General features: G+C 32.8%; 2 protein-coding genes and 1 pseudogene across 2 annotated transcripts; 2 read left to right on the top strand and 1 right to left on the bottom strand.

Annotated features, from left to right (window-relative positions):
• Positions 1–6,251: 6,251 nt before the first annotated feature.
• On the top strand, positions 6,252–9,668 carry LOC11438410 (putative glucose-6-phosphate 1-epimerase). Its single transcript, XM_003610981.3, has 8 exons — positions 6,252–7,362; positions 7,459–7,533; positions 7,763–7,819; positions 7,926–8,086; positions 8,364–8,498; positions 8,690–8,792; positions 8,903–9,002; positions 9,144–9,668. The coding sequence occupies exons 1-8, from the start codon at positions 7,249–7,251 to the stop codon at positions 9,311–9,313; spliced, it is 915 nt and encodes a 304-aa protein (XP_003611029.1). The 5' UTR covers positions 6,252–7,248; the 3' UTR covers positions 9,314–9,668.
• A 678-nt stretch (positions 9,669–10,346) lies between these two features.
• On the top strand, positions 10,347–13,580 carry LOC11435579 (probable inactive receptor kinase At4g23740). Its single transcript, XM_003610980.4, has 2 exons — positions 10,347–12,004; positions 12,479–13,580. Exons 1-2 carry the CDS (start codon positions 10,846–10,848, stop codon positions 13,150–13,152), a joined length of 1,833 nt encoding a protein of 610 aa, XP_003611028.1. The 5' UTR covers positions 10,347–10,845; the 3' UTR covers positions 13,153–13,580.
• Positions 13,581–14,618: 1,038 nt separating this feature from the next.
• Positions 14,619–17,770, bottom strand: LOC11442591 (3-oxoacyl-[acyl-carrier-protein] synthase III, chloroplastic-like; annotated as a pseudogene).
• Positions 17,771–21,498: the final 3,728 nt, after the last annotated feature.

The following is a 21,498-nucleotide window of genomic DNA, read 5'->3' as shown; positions in this document are numbered from 1 at the left end:
GCTGATTTAAACCATGAAAAAGAAAATACAAGATTTTGATGTTTTGGATTTCGATTCTTAAAACAGTGTTTCGAAAATTCCTTATAAGTTTGTTATTTTTGATGAACTCGATAGCGCCGCCGGTGGATGGTGGCAGAGATGCGGCGTCGGCAGCGCCGGCGAGAGGGAGAGGGAGATGCAGCAGTGATTTTGAGAAGAGGAAGAAGGAAGGCGCGTGTTGTTGTATCAGAGAGAGAACAAAAGATGAAACGCGCATGACTTTTGTTATCTTTATATATAAAAGTTAACCCGTAAGCCAATTTTTAACTTAATTTTAACCTAGATTTTATGATGACTTTTACGTTATTACCCACGTGTTCAATTAAACCTGTTTAATTAAGAGATAAACTTTAAAAATCGTTCCTCCTATTCCTATAACAATTTTCTCCTATTTTGTTTCCAACACAACAATAAACAGATAAACATAAAAATAAAAAAAAATACAATTTCCTCCTATTTTGTTTCCAACACAACAATAAACAGATAAACATAAAAAAAAAATCACTCTTATTAACAAATTCTTCCTATTATTTCCATTTAATCAAAATGTTATTTTCAAATGCTTCTGAAATCAAAAACAACAGCTCACTACTAAATCCAATTCAATCCTATTTTCGCTCCTAACAAATTCCTTTTTCAAAAAAAAAAAAAAACCTAACAAATTCACAAATTCCTGTAAGTTTGTTGCACCTTTTCCAATTCGTGTGCATTAATTAAGGGATGATAAAATCAAGTCCACCACGTAGACATTCATAAACTGCTCTATCGTAATTTTTAGCGGATAAACCCAATTTAGGTTTAATAGTACATCCCAATAGGGGACGTCCATATTTGTTCAATTTATCTCTCTCAACTTGGATTCCGTGAGGAGGACCTTGGAAAGTTTTAACATAAGCAACAGGGATTCACAAATCTTCCAGACGTAGAGCACGCAAGGCCTTGAACCCAAATATCTTTATATATAAAAGTTAACCCGTAAGCCAATTTTTAACCTAATTTTAACCTAGATTTTATGATGACTTTTACGTTATTACCCACATGTTCAATTAAACCTGTTTAATTAAGAGATAAACTTTAAAAATCGTTCCTCTTATTCCTATAACAATTTCCTCCTATTTTGTTTCCAACACAACAATAAATAGATAAACATAAAAACAAAAAAAAAAACAAACAATTTCCTCCTATTTTGTTTTCAACACAACAATAAAGAGATAAACATAAAAAAAAAAAAATCACTCTTATTAACAAATTCTTCCTATTATTTCCATTTAATCAAAGTGTTATTTTCAAATGCTTATGAAATCAAAAACAACAGCTCACTACTAAATCCAATCCAATCCTATTTTCGCTCTAACAAATTCCTTTTTCAAAAAAAAAAAAAAAAACCTAACAAATTCACAAATTCCTGTAAGTTTGTTGCACATTTTCCAATTCGTGTGCATTAATTAAGGGATGATTTAATCAGAATTTGTTAGGCTTTCCATTATATCAGGCTTCCCATTTTTGCGATTGCAAAATTCAAATTCCCTTCTAATATTAACCACGACCCAGACTCCAACTCCCCACAAATTTAGCTGTTTCCAAAGCACTTTCACATATCAAATCTTCCAAAGCACTTTCACGTATCAATTCTCCTTCTCACTATAAATGTGTACCATACATAATTGAATAAAACACATTATTTATCCCTTTAATCATTCATTCAGAGAATTTCTCCCTTCAATCATTCATTCAAAGAATATCAAGTGGTAATATTGAAAAATGTTGTTGTCGTATCACTACTTAATGGGTATATCTGATGCTATGGTCTGATTTTTGTGTATGTTTTCATGCTTAAAGATGTTTTACAACACTTTTTATTTTTACTGTATTGATGCAACATGTCCTTTGGTTAATAATCCAGATTCATATAATGGAGTGTTTGCTGCTCCATCGTTTTGCTTTATTTTCAGTTGTTGAATCAAACATTTGATTCTTCAGTTTTTGCTTTTCAATGTAATGAAGTATCAATCTTGCTAAATTCTCTTCATAATTTTAATCTAAGCATCCAGATTTTATTCTCTTTCCAAATTGGACTTTCTCTTTTTACAACATCTGTCTCTTATTTTCTTAATCTTGATTTTACAATTTTTCAGATTATAACTCAGATAGTACCTATCTTGAAGTAAAAATCATGTGCAGTTGCAGGTCCTCACAATGCAACAATTGCTAATGTTATTGGTGGGTGAGTAAGAGTTTAGTCTCTTCATTTGGTAAGGAGATTTTATAAATATAACTTTCATTTGCAATATTTAAGATTATAACTCAGAAAATATACATTGATTTGATTTTCACTTTGTGAAAACTTCTAGCAGGTGGTGAAAAGTGATCATGCTATATTTTATAGAAATTATATAGACTTAACTACAACGGATTTGTTTCTGTCTTTTAGTTGGTTAACAATGTTTTTGTCCCGCATTTTGTTCTCTTTGATGTTACACTTTTTAGTTGTTAACATTTAATGTCTTCTTTATCTTAATTTATACCTGTAAGTTCTTATCAATTGATGGAAATGTGACAACATAATATATTTAGTGCATGCTTCGACAGAGGGTATGAATATGAACCAGACATTTAGCTGCATGTGTGAATGTTAACTATAACATAATCTTTCATTGTTTTATATTCAGATTTTTGAGATTTATTTCTCTTCATAATCCTCTTTAGGTAAAAATTATTGTTTCACTCTTTTCTAAACTGCTTTGCTGATTTGTTGTTTTGTAGTCATAATAATATTTTTTATTAGAGGCTTTATGAATGGCAATACCAATTCTATAGATAACACTTATCCGTAGAGCTGATCTTCATCGACACACATGAGTTCTCATCATAGCCATACAAATAGAATGATCCCTTTGAAAAATTCTTGATATTGTGGAGGATATAATGCAAATTTAATTTTTTGTTGATTAGTTTAAAGAATTGTAAGCTAAATAAAACAATCCAAATATTGTTGTTAATTCTTCTTCTTTGCTCATTGTGTTTAGCATTTCATTGCAGAAAAACAATTTACATAGAATTCCTTAAGGTGCCTAAAACAAATATAAAAGTCTTCTATTTTGTTTGTGGATTGAGATAATGCAAAAGTTTCAGTTGTTTATAAGCGTTATTGAAAGTTAAGGATATTTGATTTATTTTTTCAACCTATAAAAAAAACTCCACATGTCACATATCTAAGAGGCAAACAGGGATAAATGGAGGTCTCTTAAATGGAGCAAAACACCTCCGGAATGAAAATTAAAAGTTGAAAATTGCTGAAACATGTCACATACGGAATGTTTTAAGCTGAAACATTTGAAAATTGCTCTCTCCAGTGTTGCTCTGAAGCCAGTCTTTATCGGAAGATAATTTCCAATAAGCTATTTTTTACTCTTTTTGTTTGGAAATAGTCTATCGGAAGTTATCGCTTCCGATAAGCTATCTTTCCAAGCCTTTGCATTCGGAACAGTATATTAGTATATTTGCGAAGTTTCATACATTTGTACGCTCTGACTTTTGTATCATTATAATTCCATCGTAATTTAGAACGACAAAAGTTGTTGGATTGGAAGCAACTTCCGGGAAATTCCTCAAAAAGCTAGTATAATTAAGGACAGTGTTCTCTACGCTTCCGTCTGCAAATGAAAACAGTTACAAAAGACTACTCCAAGTCCTAATAATAACCATTTTCTTATATTGTACCTTTTCTATTATGTATTTTTGTTGTTTCATTTTAATGTGCAAATGTTATTAAATTAATTAAGGATTAAATATGTTTTTGGTCCCTATAAATATGTTAATTTTTCGTTTTAGTCTCTCTAAAATTTTCCTTCAACTTTCAGTCCCTATAAAATTTTCAATCACTACTTTTGGTCCCTATTTTTAATTTAATTTTTATATTTTTTAATGAAATTGTGCAGAAATGTGTCAAATATTCTAAAAACAATTCCTAAAAAAAATTAGATTTTTTTAACAAAACACAAATTAAATATGAATTTTTAACCATAAACAATATAAAAATTCATATTAAATTCATGTTTTGTTAAAAAATTCTTAATTTTTTTTAGAGTCATTCTTATAATATCTTGAATTTTTCTGGAAAATTTTATAAAATAATATGAATTATACATATAAGTTTACTTTAAAAGAGGGACCAAAAGTGAAGATTGAAAACTTTATAGGGACTAAAAGTTGAAGGAAAATTTTAGAGGGACTAAAACGAAAACTTGACATATTTATAGGGACCAAAAATATATTTAACCCATTAATTAATTATGATAGTTTATAAAGTTTGAGTTAAGTCCAAAACTTGCTTTTTTTTTACTGGTCCTAAACTTCTTTGTCAGAGCTCATTTTTTTTGTCAAGTAGTCATTCTAATGATTAGAGGTCACATATTTTAAACGTGGATAAGTGGGATGGATGTCTGGGGTTCTAATCTCAACTATACATATATTATGCAATTGAGCTAAGCATACGGAGACATTAGAATTCATTTATCTCGACATCTAAATGAATTACGTTTGTGTTGACGTATTTCTACATAAACATTTATTTATATTATATGATTTTGTTACCACTTATTAAATTTTTTGAATCCGATTCATAACAATACACAATAATTTAATCCTATATTCAGTTTCAAAGTCACCTTGATCTTTTATTTTACTTTTTAACTTGGAAAATGATTTTATTAGATATAGACTGACTTCAAATCGAAAGCAAACATACAACAACAACAACAAGCTTTATCCCATTAAGTGGGATCGGCTACATGGATCAAATGATACCATAGTATTCTATTAGAAACTATATTTGGGTCTAATTCATTGACCTCTAAATCTTTTCTAATGATTTTCTTAAATACAATTAGGAGTTTCTCCAATCCAAACAATATCATAATTGGAAGTAACAAAATTAGCCAAGTAGAAAGTCACACCTTAATTATTTTAACCATTTGGTATATTATTTTTTGTCTTTTATTAAGATATATTATTCTAGATAAAATAATATTACATAATTTTGTCTAAAATGGCCGGCGCTGTCGGACTATCTGAACTCTGAAGATAAGTTTTCGTTTAAAGATTTAATAGTTCTAGTTGCATGCAATTACATTGATGAAATGATTTTTATAATTTCTCTTATACATTTTTTATTTCCCAGCTCTGATATAATTCACGTTTTCTTTTGTTGTTGACAATCTCATTCATGTTTTTCTTTAGGGGAATCTCATTCATGTTTCTTGACATATATAAACTAGTGCACCGACTATTTTGATGATAAGGTATCACCGTTCTGTGCTGCATTGCTTCTCTTCTTTCTAACTTCAAACTCACGTCATCATTCATGAGGAGTACAAGTTGATTAACAACCGTATAAAAATATATCCTTTATAACTGTTGATGTAATATAGAAAGAAAAGTAATTAAAAAAATCAAATGATATGTGTATTTTACCTATTTCCTTAAAACATATAAACTAAAAAAATTGGAACAGCTATGCTCAAATTTAACTAACAATATAATAAAAAGATTGAGCTCAAATGTTTAATGGACTCCATAACAAATGGTGATCGAATTTTGAATGATCACAACTCTTTTCTTTGAGAATCATGGATCGCTAGCAATATTAATCACATGATTAACTTTAAATAGTTAGTTAATGAACTACGATAAAAGACGAAAAATTCGAGTTCAAATTCTAGTTAAAACAAATTTTGGCTAGAATTTATTTATCTATTGACCAAATTCAATTTTTTTTCATGGGAATTGAATGGTTAAAAAAGAAAATTAACAAACAATATTTAAAAATAATAAATAAAAAGCTGTATATAGAATAATCACTCAACGCACTAGGAAAATAAAATAAGAAGTCATATATATGTGCAGAACAAAAGGACAAAAGAACTCAAATAAATATAAACTTCATTTTCTTAAATATACCGTATAAATTAATAAAAAAAATTAGTTATTTACTAAGAGTCCATTAGATTAAATTAAAATTTGTAAATTCCCAGTAAAAGTGATTTAGTTTTTTTTTTTGTGCAAACGATATATCTTTACGCATAACTGTAGTTGATTCGAATAACGTAAAGATCAGCTAAGACACACATTATCATAGTTTAATTCAATTATTATTTTTTTATATAAAAAAAGACCGTTAAATTTGTATGACATGGTTTGTCTTTGTTCCTTTTGAGTGTTGTATGACCCCTAACTAACGGTTTGCAGATTATCTTATCTATCCACTGTCTCTCTCCCAGTCTCAGCACAACAGTAGTAGCAGGCCTTGTTGACCTGAAATGAAAGGTCCAAAATCTACCAAGTCTTCCTCCATTTAAAGCTTTATTAAGGTTTGAAGTATATTAGACTCATTTGTCTAACTTTTAACCGTTTGAAAGAACATATAACTCTGAATTGTCAACTGGGTCGTTTATTCTGGTATTGCTTGCTTGCTGAGTCACATGTTCATATTATTTTTTTGACCAAAGTAACAATTTTCATATTAAATTCCACAATATGCGTTGAAAGTCCAAACCATTCAATTCAAATTTAACGCATACCATAAATCCTTTGCCGCTTAGTTATTGATCACATATTTTCTTTGTCTAAGTATTAAGTTTATGATATCTTCATTATTATGTGACTGTTTCTTCAAAATCCGTCCACATTAAAATTAAAAAGACATGCTTACCTCAAATACAAAAAATCGACAAGACACCATTTTATCCTCAATATTTTGTTCTTGACTCTTGAGTTGTAACTATCTACTTTATTTCTTCCCTTTTCAATAAGATTTTCCATATTTGTTTCTGTTACTGTTACAGATAATAACTGAATTATTAGGCCTAACGGTGCCAAAAATATATAACTCTTTGTATCTCTTGATTTTTGCTTAGTAAATAGATAAACAGTTACAATCTTTATTTCTAGATCACATACATATAGTTGGAAGAAATTGGCCTTTCATTTTCAATCTTCACGAAAAAACTTTGTCTGTCACAAGAAAGTTGTCATGGGAAGCTTGTGATTTTTCATCTGCTGAACCAATTCTGTCACATCAAAGTTGGTTTTCTTAACTTCTGATAAATCAGTTTTTGGTGTTCATAACTTAGAATTTAGAAACAGAGGAAAAAATAGAGATACAGTTTCTTTTTTTTCCTTGAATTGTTACTCTCAAAGTAGATTTTTGAGATGAATCATTCTGGAGCTGAAAGTGATCATAAAATAACATCAGTTGAAGTTATCAAGGACAAAAATGGAATAGAACAAGTTGTTCTTCGAAACGTTCGAGGAGCTTCAGCAACGGTTACATTTTCTCAACTCTTTCGATTTCAATTTCAACTACCTCATCCACTCTTTTGAATTTGATTGATGCTAGCGTTGTGTGTGTGACTTTTTCAGGTTAGCTTGCATGGAGGGCAAGTTCTTTCATGGAAAACAGAACGCGGTGAAGAGTTATTGTTCACTAGTACCAAGGTAAATGAGGTTTTTCGTGTCAGATATTTCCTATGTAGCACTGACACTTCAGATTAAAGGCATGTCCGGTCACTTCTATAATTAGTATTTGCGTGTCAGTATCGGTGTTGTGTATGATGTATGTGATAGTGATTCATAGGTTATTTCCCAACAATATTACCAATTACCCTTAATTTTGTTTAGAGAATGTAACAAATTTTTATGACATTTTCTCTCTCTTTCCAATTAGGCCGTCTACACTCCTCCAAAACCAGTACGAGGAGGAATTCCAATCTGTTTTCCACAGGTAATTTTAGATTTTAGATAGCAGTACTATTTATTTAACACCTGAATTACACAAATCTATATAGATAGATAGATAGATAAAAAGGTTGGTTGGTGTGATTTTTTAGTTTGGAAACCGTGGAACACTAGAGCAACATGGATTTGCAAGGAATAAGATATGGGTTATTGATCAAAATCCTCCACCGCTGCCCACAGATTCAAATGGAAAAGCTTGCATCGACTTGCTGCTCAAACCATCTGAAGACGATATGAAGATATGGCCACATAGGTGCGACGCGCTTTATCTTCTATACTTTACTAACATCACAGCCAGCATTTTACTTATGAATTTGGGGGACTGAGAAGAATAACCGAGATAAATTGAGAGGCTATATATATATATAACCATTAAAGGACAATTGATGAATCGCATCCAAGAGAGTAGAAATTCCAGAAGCATGTAGCTAGATACCCCAGTTCCTATACAGTAACATGTATATTTCATGTATCTTGAGAATTGAGATTGTTGGATGACAATGTTTTATGTACTAAATTATTTTATTCAGCTTCGAGTTTCGCCTAAGGGTCTGTTTGGCAGCAGATGGCCGTCTGAATATGATATCTCGCATCCGGAATGTCAATGGCAAGCCTTTCAGTTTCTCCTTTGCATTTCATACATATTTCTCGATATCCGATATCAGGTCTGTATGCTATTCCAACACTTTCAAGATAAGATCAAGATCAATTATTTTATCAAGGAATCAATCTGTTCTGAAATATTAATTTCTTTTCACGAGTCCTTTTGTTTATTTTTAAATTTTATAAAGTTGCAAAACTTTGAATTCGCATATAAGTTTTTAACTTAACCTTAAATTTTTCCGATTATTGACAGCGAAGTGAGGGTAGAAGGGTTGGAAACTCTTGACTATCTGGATAACCTACACCAGAAGGAACGCTTCACTGAACAAGGAGATGCTTTAACATTTGAATCTGAGGTGAGGCAGTTGATGATTTTAATCCAAGCCCATCCTTATATTTGTAAGTTAAATTAATCGGCAATCCTTGAAATTTTACCAACATGCTAATGTCTTCTTATTTGTGTTAGGTGGATCGAGTTTATCTCGATTCTAGCAGTATGGTAGCCGTTCTAGATCACGAGAGGAAGCGAACATTTGTGATACGAAAGGAAGGTCTTCCAGATGTTGGTAAGTGTCTTTCATTCTAAACAAATGACATTTCGGACCCAAAATCTAAGCACTATAATTGGAAAAACTTCTGTCATTTTGTTACACAAACATGAAAGATAATTAAAACTAACCATCCATGTCAACTTTGACATTGAATAGTTGTTTGGAATCCCTGGGAGAAAAAATCAAAGTCAATAGTGGATTTTGGGGATGAAGAGTACAAGCAAATGCTCTGCGTGGATGGTGCAGCAGTTGGAAAGCCAATAACCTTGAAGCCGGGAGAAGAATGGACCGGCCGTTTGGAGCTCTCCGTTGTTCCTTCTACATGACTTGACTTCAATGTGCAGTTTGAAAGAAAATACTAACATAAATAAACCACCAAGCATTGGTTATTGTTTTAGCAAATCTTTTGCAGCCTAAAAATGATGAGCAATATCAATAAGAAGAGGTGCATGTGTTGCTGTTCAAGATCAACCACTTTTCAACTATATACACATATTAGTGATGTATATGAGGTTAACTTGAGAAATATTATGACTCTATGAAGATTTTTTTCTTCCTCTTTATTGTAGTTAGCTTTGCATTTAATGTAAACATCCAAGTCATGTAAATGAAATTGTTGTAGTTAACTTTAAAAAAAGGAAAAATAAAATAAAATTGACAGGAACCCAACTCCTACAAATACTCATTTGTCTTGGTCTCTCATTCCTCCCTTCATGGATTATTGATTAACCTAATATGAACCAATTATCATCAAGAGCTACAATGGTAGGAATATTATTTGTCAAATTTATTCAACCATGCACAAGACTTGTTCCAGAAGCTCCTTTTTCCTTTCACAAACTATTAGAATTATGAGGCTAAAATCATGAAACTAAAGTGATTTAATTAAATGAGTTTCTTCTCTCTACTCTATGAGCTAAATAAAGAAAATTGAAAAATTGATTGTGATTTATAAATATAAAGAAGTAAAGAGGTGAGCTTGCTAGTAGTGACATATTCAAATAGAATCTATGCATGATATAAAATAGTTAAAACTTAAAATTTTATGTAAAAGAAAGAACATTTCTGCTACTTACACCCTTTCACTTTCAATTAGATTAGGTATGCAAATTTACATTGTCAAATAATAAAACACAAATAGTTTATTCTAAAATGACTTAAAGTAATAAAATAAGAAAAAAATAGTAGTGCAATCATTTTGTTTTAAGTCAATTAATGATGAATGAACGGTTCTCTCTCCTCTCACTGTCACAGGTAAACAGTTAAATTTGACTCTCACTTCACTCACTCATCACATGGCATTGTACTATTTCTCACTCACATTTTTCAGTTACCTTACTTACACTTATGTACACCACCGTTGAGGTAATGAATGAACGGTTAAAAACTCGTGTTTTCACCTCCAATAATCTCCAACCCAACAACCCTAGCTAACACTATTATTCTATTCACTGTTACCTTAACATTGGATCCCATTTTTCACCTATCACCATGATTTCTCATTAATCATAATCATAACGCTTATTTCCATTATTACTTCCCTACTTTATGTACTACTACTAATAGATTACACTACATTCTTTGGTCAGATCTACATTAAATAAGTTAGGAAAAACATTAACTACCTGATACCAACTACAACATCATGCTTTTTACACCTTAAATAACACACACTTTTTCCGTTGACATTGTGTCACAACTTTCTCATTTTCAATTTTTCATACCCATTTTAGTTTTTCATCTTTTCTTTTTCTCAATTAGGTAAAGTTTGTGTCTTTTTGTTTTTTGTTTTAACAGTTTAAAACACTCAACTTGTTTCTTTTGTGTTTGGTTGTGTAGCAGAAGCTGTTGAAGACAAATGGGTAATTTTGTTCCAAACATTTTTTTGTTTTCAGTTTACTTGATTGGTTTGTTAGTATATCTAGGAAATGCTGAACCTTTTGAAGACAAAAAAGCATTGTTAGAGTTTGTTCAAAAATTACCACCTTTTAAGCCTTTGAATTGGAATGTGAATTCTTCAATTTGTACTAGTTGGAATGGTGTAATTTGTAGTGAAGATAGGTCTCAAATTATCGCGATTCGGTTGCCAGGGTTTGGATTTAATGGTACAATTCCTGCTAATACAATTAGTAAAATCAAAGGGTTGCAAAAATTGAGCCTTAGATCCAACAATATCATAGGTCCATTGCCAGATTTTGCTGTTTGGAAGAATTTATCTGTTGTTAATTTGTCTAATAACCGTTTCATTGGTGAAATTCCTTTATCTCTTTCCAATTTGAGTCACCTTGTTTATTTGAATCTCGCAAACAACTCGCTTTCCGGTGAAATTCCTGATATAAGCTTGCCATTGTTGAAACAGTTGAATTTGGCTAACAACAATTTGCAAGGGGTTGTTCCTGTTTCTTTTCAGAGGTTTCCTAAGTCAGCATTTGTTGGAAACAATGTTTCTATTGGTACATTGTCTCCGGTAACTCTACCTTGTTCCAAACATTGTTCTAAATCTGAGAAACATGGAAGGATTGGTGGAACAGTAATGTTGGGTATTATTGTTGTTGGTAGTTTTCTATGCCTTGCAGCATTCATTGTTTTTATCTTTGTGTTGTGTTCTAAAAAGAAGAATGGAGATGTTTTTGTTGGCAAGTTGGAGAAAGGAGGAAAAATGTCTCCTGAAAAAGTGGTCTCAAGAAACCAAGATGCAAATAATAAGCTTTTTTTCTTTGAGGGATGTAACTATGCTTTTGATTTGGAGGATTTATTAAGGGCTTCTGCTGAGGTACTTGGTAAGGGAACATTTGGTGCTGCGTACAAGGCGGTATTAGAGGATGCAACCACAGTTGTTGTGAAGAGGTTAAAGGAGGTAGCTGTTGGGAAGAAGGATTTTGAGCAACACATGGATATTGTTGGAAGTCTTAAACATGAGAATGTGGTTGAGCTAAAGGCATATTACTATTCCAAAGATGAGAAACTGGTTGTGTATGACTATTTCAGTCAGGGTAGCATCTCTGCTTTGTTGCATGGTATGAGGCATAAATTTGAATTTGTTTTTCCTTTTCAACTGCTCTTAAAATTATTATTGATACTCAATTGTTAAAAATCTTTCGTTTATTTTTTGTGCATTGACGTCGTTTGTTGCTTCTTGACCTTGACTGTATCATCAGATATGAGTAAATTGAGTAGATAGTATAAAATTAGGATTTTGGAATTTAGTTGTTAGGCTATCTTGCAAGTTCCTATGCGAAAAATATCTTTTGTTTCTCTCTGGAGGGCTGATCATTTTCTATATTTGAATACTGTTATGTGAAGAGTATTAATGCATGACAAGCAAGGTGGAAACTAATGCCTATAGGATGATTCGGCAAGATCAAATTGACGAAATGATTACTTAATCGGAAACAAGCTGTCTTGAATATTTTACTTTCGTATACTACGATCTTACAACTATATTATCCTTCTATGTATGTATAAACCTTATTGCTTTTTGAAAATTTCAGGTAAAAGAGGAGAGGACAGGGTGGCTTTAGATTGGAATACTCGGATCAAACTAGCTTTAGGTGCTGCACGAGGCCTTGCTCATATCCATTCCAAAAATGGTGGAAAACTTGTACATGGCAATGTCAAATCCTCAAATATCTTTCTTAACACTAAGCAATACGGGTGTGTTTCTGATCTTGGCTTGGCAACCATAATGAGCTCAGTCGTCCAGCCCATCTCACGAGCATCCGGATACCGAGCACCAGAAGTTACAGACACCAGGAAAGCCACACAGCCTTCAGATGTTTACAGCTTTGGTGTGGTGTTACTAGAGCTTTTAACCGGTAAATCACCTATTCACACAACTAGAGGGGATGAGATTGTCCACCTTGTGAGATGGGTTCATTCAGTTGTGAGAGAGGAGTGGACAGCTGAAGTATTTGACTTAGAGCTTATGCGATGTCCTAATATAGAAGAAGAGATGGTAGAGATGTTACAGATAGCCATGTCATGTGCTACAAGGATGCCTGATCAAAGACCTATGATGTCAGAAATTGTAAAGATGATAGAAAATGTAAGGCAGCTTGATATAGAGAATCGGCCATCATCTGAGAACCAAGCTGAAAGTGCAGCACAGCACCAAATCTCTCAACCTGAAAGTCCACCCCCTACCCAAGAAGGAGGTGACTTATAGAAAGCTGCTTCATTTGAGTGTATCTGAAAATGCTGTTCTCCAGATATTGAACAAAGGGCAATTTTTTTTTCTTATGAAAATGCTCTTCTCCATATATTTTTGGTATCTGAAATAATGTCATAGATATCCTTAGTTTGATCAACATTATGTTTTCTGTTTCATATTTTCAGAAGCTCCCAAAATTTCTGCAATCACAATGACTTTAAAATGATTTCAAAATAATATTTTAGCTGCCTCCTTTCATGCGTATTATAGAGGGAAAACTGAAACCGTCAATGAGTCGAAGTAGTAACAGTTCTAAGTTCACTAGGGAAAGTATGCAATTGCTAGAGTTATGATGTTCTCTCAAATGAAACTCAGGGCTAACATGACACTTAGAAGTCAGAACAGTCCTTTGCCCTTTGAAAGTGGCAAACATTTTTACGCAATTCTTGATTGCAATCTTTTTGATTTAGTGTTTCATGCATTTTGTTTTTTGTAATCCTTGTGTATGACACTTATATTCTAACATGTTTCAAAGTTGAAATTCTATTATAATTGTTTAGATTACAGATTCTCGAATTTTCCTATGTGGTTTTGACTTGAAATATTACATTGTATGTGTTCCCGGTTTGGAACTAGCAACACCGGCTCAAAGATCAAACACCGGCCTATTCCGCAAAGACATGACACAGATCCTGATCAAGAATACACTGTTTGATCAATAGCGGCGGATGTTGTGCAGCACAACGCGCCAAGTGGTTACCCGCATAGCGTTTCCCTGCCAAAATGCTCAATTGGTGTGCCTGTAAATAGAGGATTGCATTAGAGCCAAAGTACATTTGTCATTTTTATATGCTTTATTGTCACTAAGATTGATCTCTAACTAAGACATTCCAGTACTTACAAGTAACACCATCGTGCACTCCACTGCGGTTGTCGGAGTTCCAACATGAATCCCTGCTCCGTTCACCACTCTCTGCCATACGAACTTTACTCGGTTCAGTATATATGAGTCATTACTAATTGGCAGGCTGTTTTGAGGACAAACTTGTTTCATACCAATATCAAGTGCAATTGCTGCATTTTGCGTCAAAATATTTAATGACCACAGCAACCAGCGTTTGATTGCATTTTTGCTATGTCTGACATTAAGTAGCCTTATTCCAAGAAGAAAATCAACACAAAAAATGCATACAAGAGTGTTAGGATAGGAAACTAAGACCATCTTCCATGGGGTCCTTCCCCTATTTAGATCAAAAATAATGTGTTGAATTTGTTTATGGAAATAGAGATGTCCATTTATAACTACTCGAAAATATATTTGTTCTTTTTGCTTTTACATCTCTAAGCTATAATATTTCTTTAACACATCATGGTATATGTTGCTGAGAGATATGGTTGAACCCAACAAAGAGAAGAATAAAATAAGATAAATAAATATTTTATTTTATTTTGTAATTAATATATAATTAATATATCGAAATTGTTGGTTACAAGTGTGTAGAATGCACTTTATTATAGTGATTCTAAAGTAACTAATATAACTAACTAGCAATTAATTATAACTAACTAGTAATTACCTTAATCAATATCAAACTATATCTAACAGACCCTGCAACTTGGAAGTGCAGACTAATATTTCGAACTTTTAATGAACAATACAATTCAAAAAAGTAATTGATGAAAACTACCAGAAAAAATACAAGTCGTAATTACATCGGCTAATAAAAAAAAGTTGATAAAAAAGTGACAGCGGCCGAAGTGTATAACTCTTAGAATTTTTTGACATACTTTTGGTTCTCTTTGAAGTTTTGTGTTCTCCATGACTCTCACTTCAATAGATCAATAATCTCAATTTTGCAGCACCAAAAATAGAAGCATGCAAACTCACCAAACCCCATTTCTACATGTATGTTTGAGAAATCAGGTTACGTATAAAGCTGCACTTGTGCACTAGAAAATCTTTTCAATTTGAAAATGCAATGTTGATGTGAAAGATGCGACTCAGCCCCAACGAACAATTGCCGAACCCCAAGTAAGACCAGCACCAAAGCCAGCAGCTGCAATAGTTTGTCCTGGCTTAACCATGCCACTTCTAACTGCTTCATCTAAAGCTAAGGGAATGGAAGCTGCACTTGTGTTACCATAATCAGCCAAATTCGATATCACCTTTGATTTGCCTGCATTTATTATCATGTATGCCACAAAATTCCCAAGTTAACTCAAATGACATTTTGTTTTCACTTTCAAGTTTCAACTAGAATTTATCCTACCAATCAGAAGAGTGATACACAACATAAGTGCAGCTAATGAATTGTTGTATACAAAAGAATATCACATGCTTGAGTTTAGTTTTATGAATTTCTTTGTACCTGATGTAGAAGTAACCAATCAATACTAGATACAGGAAGACCAGCCTTTTCAAGGGCAGATTTGATCGTCTGTGCCACACATCGTACAGCAAAGCGAAAGACTTCTTTTCCATTCATTTGAATGCACGAATACGAGGACTTCTTGGGAGGAAAACCCCACAAAGAACCATTTGAATCAAATGCATTATTTGACTCATCAACTTTAATGCCAGCATTCAAATGCCTACATGAAGAGAGTAGGTGCTTAATTACATAGCTAAGATGAAGGAGAAAATAACTCTTCTCAATAATATCAGAAACGCGTACCTTATACCACTACCATCACTATGCACATCAAAACCAAATAAACCATCCTCCTCAATATCGCAGGCCTGCAATGCAATGATAATACAACCGAAATCAATTTATATCTCTTCACCATAAAGAACTTCTCCTTGTTGAATAAAAAATAATCAGTTCGCTGTTGTTCTTGAGCAATAATCATATCTTGTGAAAATATAAGGACAGCTATCTCCGAACTTGTATAGTATTTTATTTGCAGTCGAAAAGTTTGTTCAAAGGATGAGGACAACAGTTTTCTATCATCTTAAATTTTACAAAAGAGGCTCAATACTTTGCCTTAATCTTAAACAGAGAAAAGACAAACATGGCCAACAAACTAATAGTTGCAGTCAAGAAACAAGTTCAAATTACTAACTGATATTTGCTACGCATTGGACAATGTCATGAAGATAAACAATCACCTGTACTACTACAGCACCAGCAGCATCACCAAAAAGAATACAGGTCCCTCTGTCTGTCCAATCAACATATCGTGAAAGCGCATCAGCTCCAACAACCAGAACATTTTGAATCTACCCCCTGCATCCAGACAGTTAAAGAGAAATGAATTTCACCACATTTAGCGGGCATTGAATCAACAAAATAACCAATTCATACCCCTAATGTGACAAGCCGCTGATAGTAAACCTGACACAAATCCACTACAAGCAGCCGTAATATCATAACTCCATGGATTTTTTGTGAAGCCAAGTTGTTGTTGAATCTGCAACTCATACGATAATTAAGATTAAAACAATATAGCCAATCTCAGAAAGATACCAACACAGGAATAAGTTCATTACTTCAAAGGGATGTTGCAGCATCATAATTTCTCAAGTACTCAATTAATCACTTAGAGGGTGTTAAAGCAAAGCAACGGATTAATCAGTGTTGGAACCCCGGCGATTGTTTTTTTTTCTTTCTTCATGTTTGGTTTTGAGTGGGGCTGGTTCGCCAGGCAGGCTGCTAGGCTTTGTTTCTGTTGGCCAGTTTTTGTGTTTGTTTTGTGTAGGCGGGGTTCGTGTTGACAGTGGGGTGTGGATGTGTTCATTCACACCTGCTGTTTGTGTGTGTTGTGCCAGTTTGTGGCTTTTTAGCTTTCGTTTTGCTGCTGTTCTGGCCTTTAATGGCTCGTTTTTCTGTTTTGGTTTTGCCGTCTTTACAGCAATCAGTTTTTCTTATCTGCTCGTCTTGGGCAGAGTTTAGCTTGTTCAATATATTTTAGCCATGTTAAAAAAAATAAAAAATAATCATCTAAGCTTAAAGACAGACATCAGCAGAATGTGAAGAATTATCCTAAATATGACACATTATGAACTTATACCCTGTGACCTGGGTTTTGGAGATTTAGAAGGGGGGGGGGGGGGGGGGGAGTGGAAGCAGCACCTTCGATAGTTCCAGAGCAAAAAACTTTGAAATCGATGAGTGGTAGAGAGAGTAGAGAATAACCCAGATGCATTTGCCATTTACAAATCAAGAGAGGCATGCATAAGCGAAAAGAACATGTGAGAAAAACAATGAAATGATCTTAGGTAGCTCCGAAGCGATTTTGGGTGAGGAAATTCCAATGTTGTTGTTTTTGTGTTGTGTTGTGTTGTTTATTTTTCTCTGCGATATCTAACACCTGCTGATCTCTCATTTTCTATTGTAACTAGAAATTAAAACTAAAATTTAAAACAAATAAGAGAAAGAATTAAAAAAGAAAAAAACTGTGTCTCACAATTTAGGATGGGCAAAGTTCAGTTCAGATCCAAAATTGAGTCTGAACCAAACTGTTTTTCAGTTTGTTAGAACTGAACAGAACCATAATAGGACAATTCAGACCGAACTGTTTCATTTAAAAAAAAAAGACTGTTAACTTAAATGGAATTGCAACACAGAGATTATACAGAGACTCATAATCAAATACTAGTAAAATTATATTGAAAAAGTAAAAAACAATTGTAAAACAAACAAATTGGATTGAAACTCAGCGTTTTAACAAACCTCAGAAGAAGCGCATGACTCTCTCTTCCCCGATCCCCATCGTGTTAGGGTTTACAGAATTGTCATACCCTTCTGAAATCGATTGAGCTTCAGATTATGCAATTTCCCAACTTCAATTTGAATTCAACGAACCATTCAATACTTCATCGCAGCTCATCTCAATAGAAGCACAACGCTCCAAGTGGTTACCCGCATAACGTTTTCCCACCAAAATGCTCAACTGGTGTACCTGTAAATAGCTGATTGCATCAGAGCCAAAGTACATTTGTCATTTTCATATGCTTTATTTTTGCTAAGATTGATCGCTAACTAAGACATTGGGGGTACTTGCAAGTAACGCCATTGTGCGCTTCGCCGCAGTTTTCGGAGTTCCACCATGAATCCTTGCTGCATTCACCACTATCCGCCATACGAAACTTTACTCCGTTCAGTATACACGAGTCATTACTAATTGGCAGGCTGTTTTGAGGACAAACTTGTTTCATACCAATATCAAGAGCAATTGCTGCATTTTGCGTCAAAATATTTAAGGACAACGGCAACCAGGGTTTGATTGCATTTTGCTATGTCTGACCTCAAATGGCCTTATTCCAGGAAGAAAATCAACACTAAAAATGCATATAAGAGTGTTAGGATAGGAAGCTAAGATCGTCTACAATTGAGTCCTTCCCCTATTTAGGGAAAAAATGACGTGTTCAATTTATTTATGAAAATTAGAGATGTCCATTTATAACTACTCGAAAATATATCTGTTCTTTTTGCTTTTATATCTCTAAGCTATATTATTTCTTTAACATGTCATGGTATATGTTGCTGAGAGATATGGTTGAACCCAACAAAGAGAAGACTAAAATAAGAGAAATAAATATTAGATTTTGTAATTAATAGAGCGAAATTGTTGGTTACAAGTGTGCATATTGCATCCTTCAAAAAAATAAAGTGTGTATATTGCACTTTATTATATAGTGATTTTAAAGTAACTAATACTCCATAACCAACTAGCAACTAATTATAACTAATTAATAATTACCTTAATCAATATCAAACTAATTCTTACGATCCATGCATATCTAACGGACCCTGCAACTTGGAAGTGAGACTAATATTTCCAACTTTTAAAGAACAGTACAATCCAAAAAAATAAAATACAATATGATTAATTGGGTAATTGATGAAAATTGTGTATAGCTTATTAGCTTAGTTTATAGCTACAATGTTTTTAATGAGTCAAGATTAAAAATATTAAGTTGTAATCAATGCATTTTAACGACCATTATTTTACTTTTGATTAATTGAATGCATAAAATTTAAGATTATGTTTCTACTTTTGGGTTTTGATCGTACATGATCAGAAAAGTGGTTGTCAATGCGGTGCTAGACGGTGGTTGTGAGCAGTTGCTTTGGTTGGAACGGTGGAGAGTATAATATGACGCTTAGGAGAGTAGGAAAAAATCTAACATTGAGGACTGTTGAGAGTCCTCTTTATATAGTGTGGAGCCGTTGTAAGGCATACGTGAGGCTCGACGGTTACGGATTCGTGGGAATTGTAACCGTCGAATGAGATTCGTGGGAGTCATGGGAAAAGACGTTATCGATCAGTTTGAACGAATCTCAGTTTGCTCCGAGCACCCCACACAGGGAGGGAGGTGTGTTGAGAGTAGGAGGTTCAAATGTCGAATTTGAACCTTTTTTGGATTGGACTTATGAAATGAGTAGACAGAGCATTTGTTTAGTCCAGAACAAATTTCTTAACCAATGTCATTAGAACACAAGTTAGCATAACCCTAATTCTAAAGTAAATGATATAACCTACTCACAACTAATTATAGCTAACTTTCCTAAAAAAGCACTAACTATAGCTATAACCAATATCAAACTAATTCTAAAGAATCTCCAAATTATATCTAATAACCATATCCAAGTATGTATCCATTGGCACTAGATGTTGTACATGATCCAATAATGTGTTGAAGAGGCTCACCATGTAGAATGAAATATAATTTTGAGTTCTATCACTAAATATAAAACACCCTTAACAAATTCTTTAATAATGTTTTATAATACATTTTTCAAATTTCCAACTATATAAATTACTAGTTTCGTGCAGAGCCAAAAGTGCTTATCATGCCTCTAAAAAAAGTGCTTATTATGTGGTGCCATTTGATGCGGTTTGAGCTCCAACTGGGGCTGCTAGTACCATAGCAGAAGGTGCAGCAATGGTCCTGCTGAAATTTATTAACCTCGCTAATGGACAACCTATGCCGCTCCATTCACTTCCTACACCACATGTTCCTACTCTTACCCCAAGAACCAAAGGTGTTAAGGACTTTGATAAACCTCCAAGCTTAATTTAATTGGATTGATCTGACACTAATCACTTAAGGCTGAATATTTAAATGAATTTTATATCAATATTCTATATTTAATATGTTTATTAGTACACGATTGAAGGAGAAAATGCTTTCTTATTCTTTTGAAGCATTTAGTAGGTTGTCTTTTCCTTTCCAATATACAAACATCTCGATATCATGAATGCATTGCTGGATCTTACTATGGTTCATGGGTTCCCTTATAATATCTTCTTTCTATGTGAAAATCCCAACATTTTATATGTACATACGCCGTACGCATCTTAATTTGTGAAAGATTCACGAGATTATGTTTTCGGGGAGTAGTTTATAGGATAGAACTCGCGAAAATCCGACCAACAATCATTTTAGTCTTTGAAAATAATTTAAATTACATATGAGCCTTTTAAGTTTGAAGTTTGTAAAAGATTAGTTCTTTAAGTTATTTTTATCACTCAAACTTAAAGGTCACTCACGTAATTTAACCTTGAAAATATAGTAAACTTGTTGTAACATTGGTCTTGATTGACTCTATAGTAGAAACTATTAACACATCCATATTGTCTCATTTATTAGTCATGTTAGTCTTTAAATTTATTTTTAGATTGTCATTTTAATGCTCCAATGTGATCTTTGCTAATCAATTTATGTTTTCGGTTAAGTTTATAAGATAAATTTTGCAAAAATCAGATAAACAACCATTTTGATCTTTGAAAGTGTAACTCATGTCACATTGGTCATTGATTGTACCATAACTTCAAACGAATTCACAAGTATCTCATTTATTAGTCATTTTAGTTTTCAAATATGTTCTTAGGTAATGAATTTAGTCTTCTAATATGATATTCGTAGGTAAATTTTATCCATAAAATTATTAAAAAAATAGACACTAGAGATGTGTTTACAATTTTGTTATATTCAGATATCAAAGTAATAATGAGTTACATTTCCAAAGATCAAAATGGTGGTTGGTCCTTAAAAATCATGTCAATTTGTCATTATATTAGAAGAATTTTTATGTAGTTTTATTTAAGCTTAAACACACTTTTTACCCTTTAAATTTGCAAAAGTAACAATTTTAACTCCCTTTTAAAAAAATGGCAAAAATGATCCATGTTTACCCTTTTTGTAAAACCTTAATTTTGACCCAATCAATCATACGTGTCATACCACCTGATATTTTTTATTTATTTTAATCCATAAATTCCACGTGTATAATTAAAGAAATAAAATTAAGAAGAGTGGGCACGTGAGTGAAGAGGCACTTGAAATCAAAACCATAGATTCTAGGTTTTTTTTACCAAATCTTCTTTATCTCTTCTTGCTTCTCAACCTTG

Source organism: Medicago truncatula, chromosome 5 (genome assembly GCF_003473485.1).
Source record: "Medicago truncatula cultivar Jemalong A17 chromosome 5, MtrunA17r5.0-ANR, whole genome shotgun sequence".
NCBI classification, from domain to species: domain Eukaryota; kingdom Viridiplantae; phylum Streptophyta; class Magnoliopsida; order Fabales; family Fabaceae; genus Medicago; species Medicago truncatula.
Note: the sequence above shows the minus strand (reverse complement) of the source record. Positions and strands in the feature narration are given on the sequence as shown.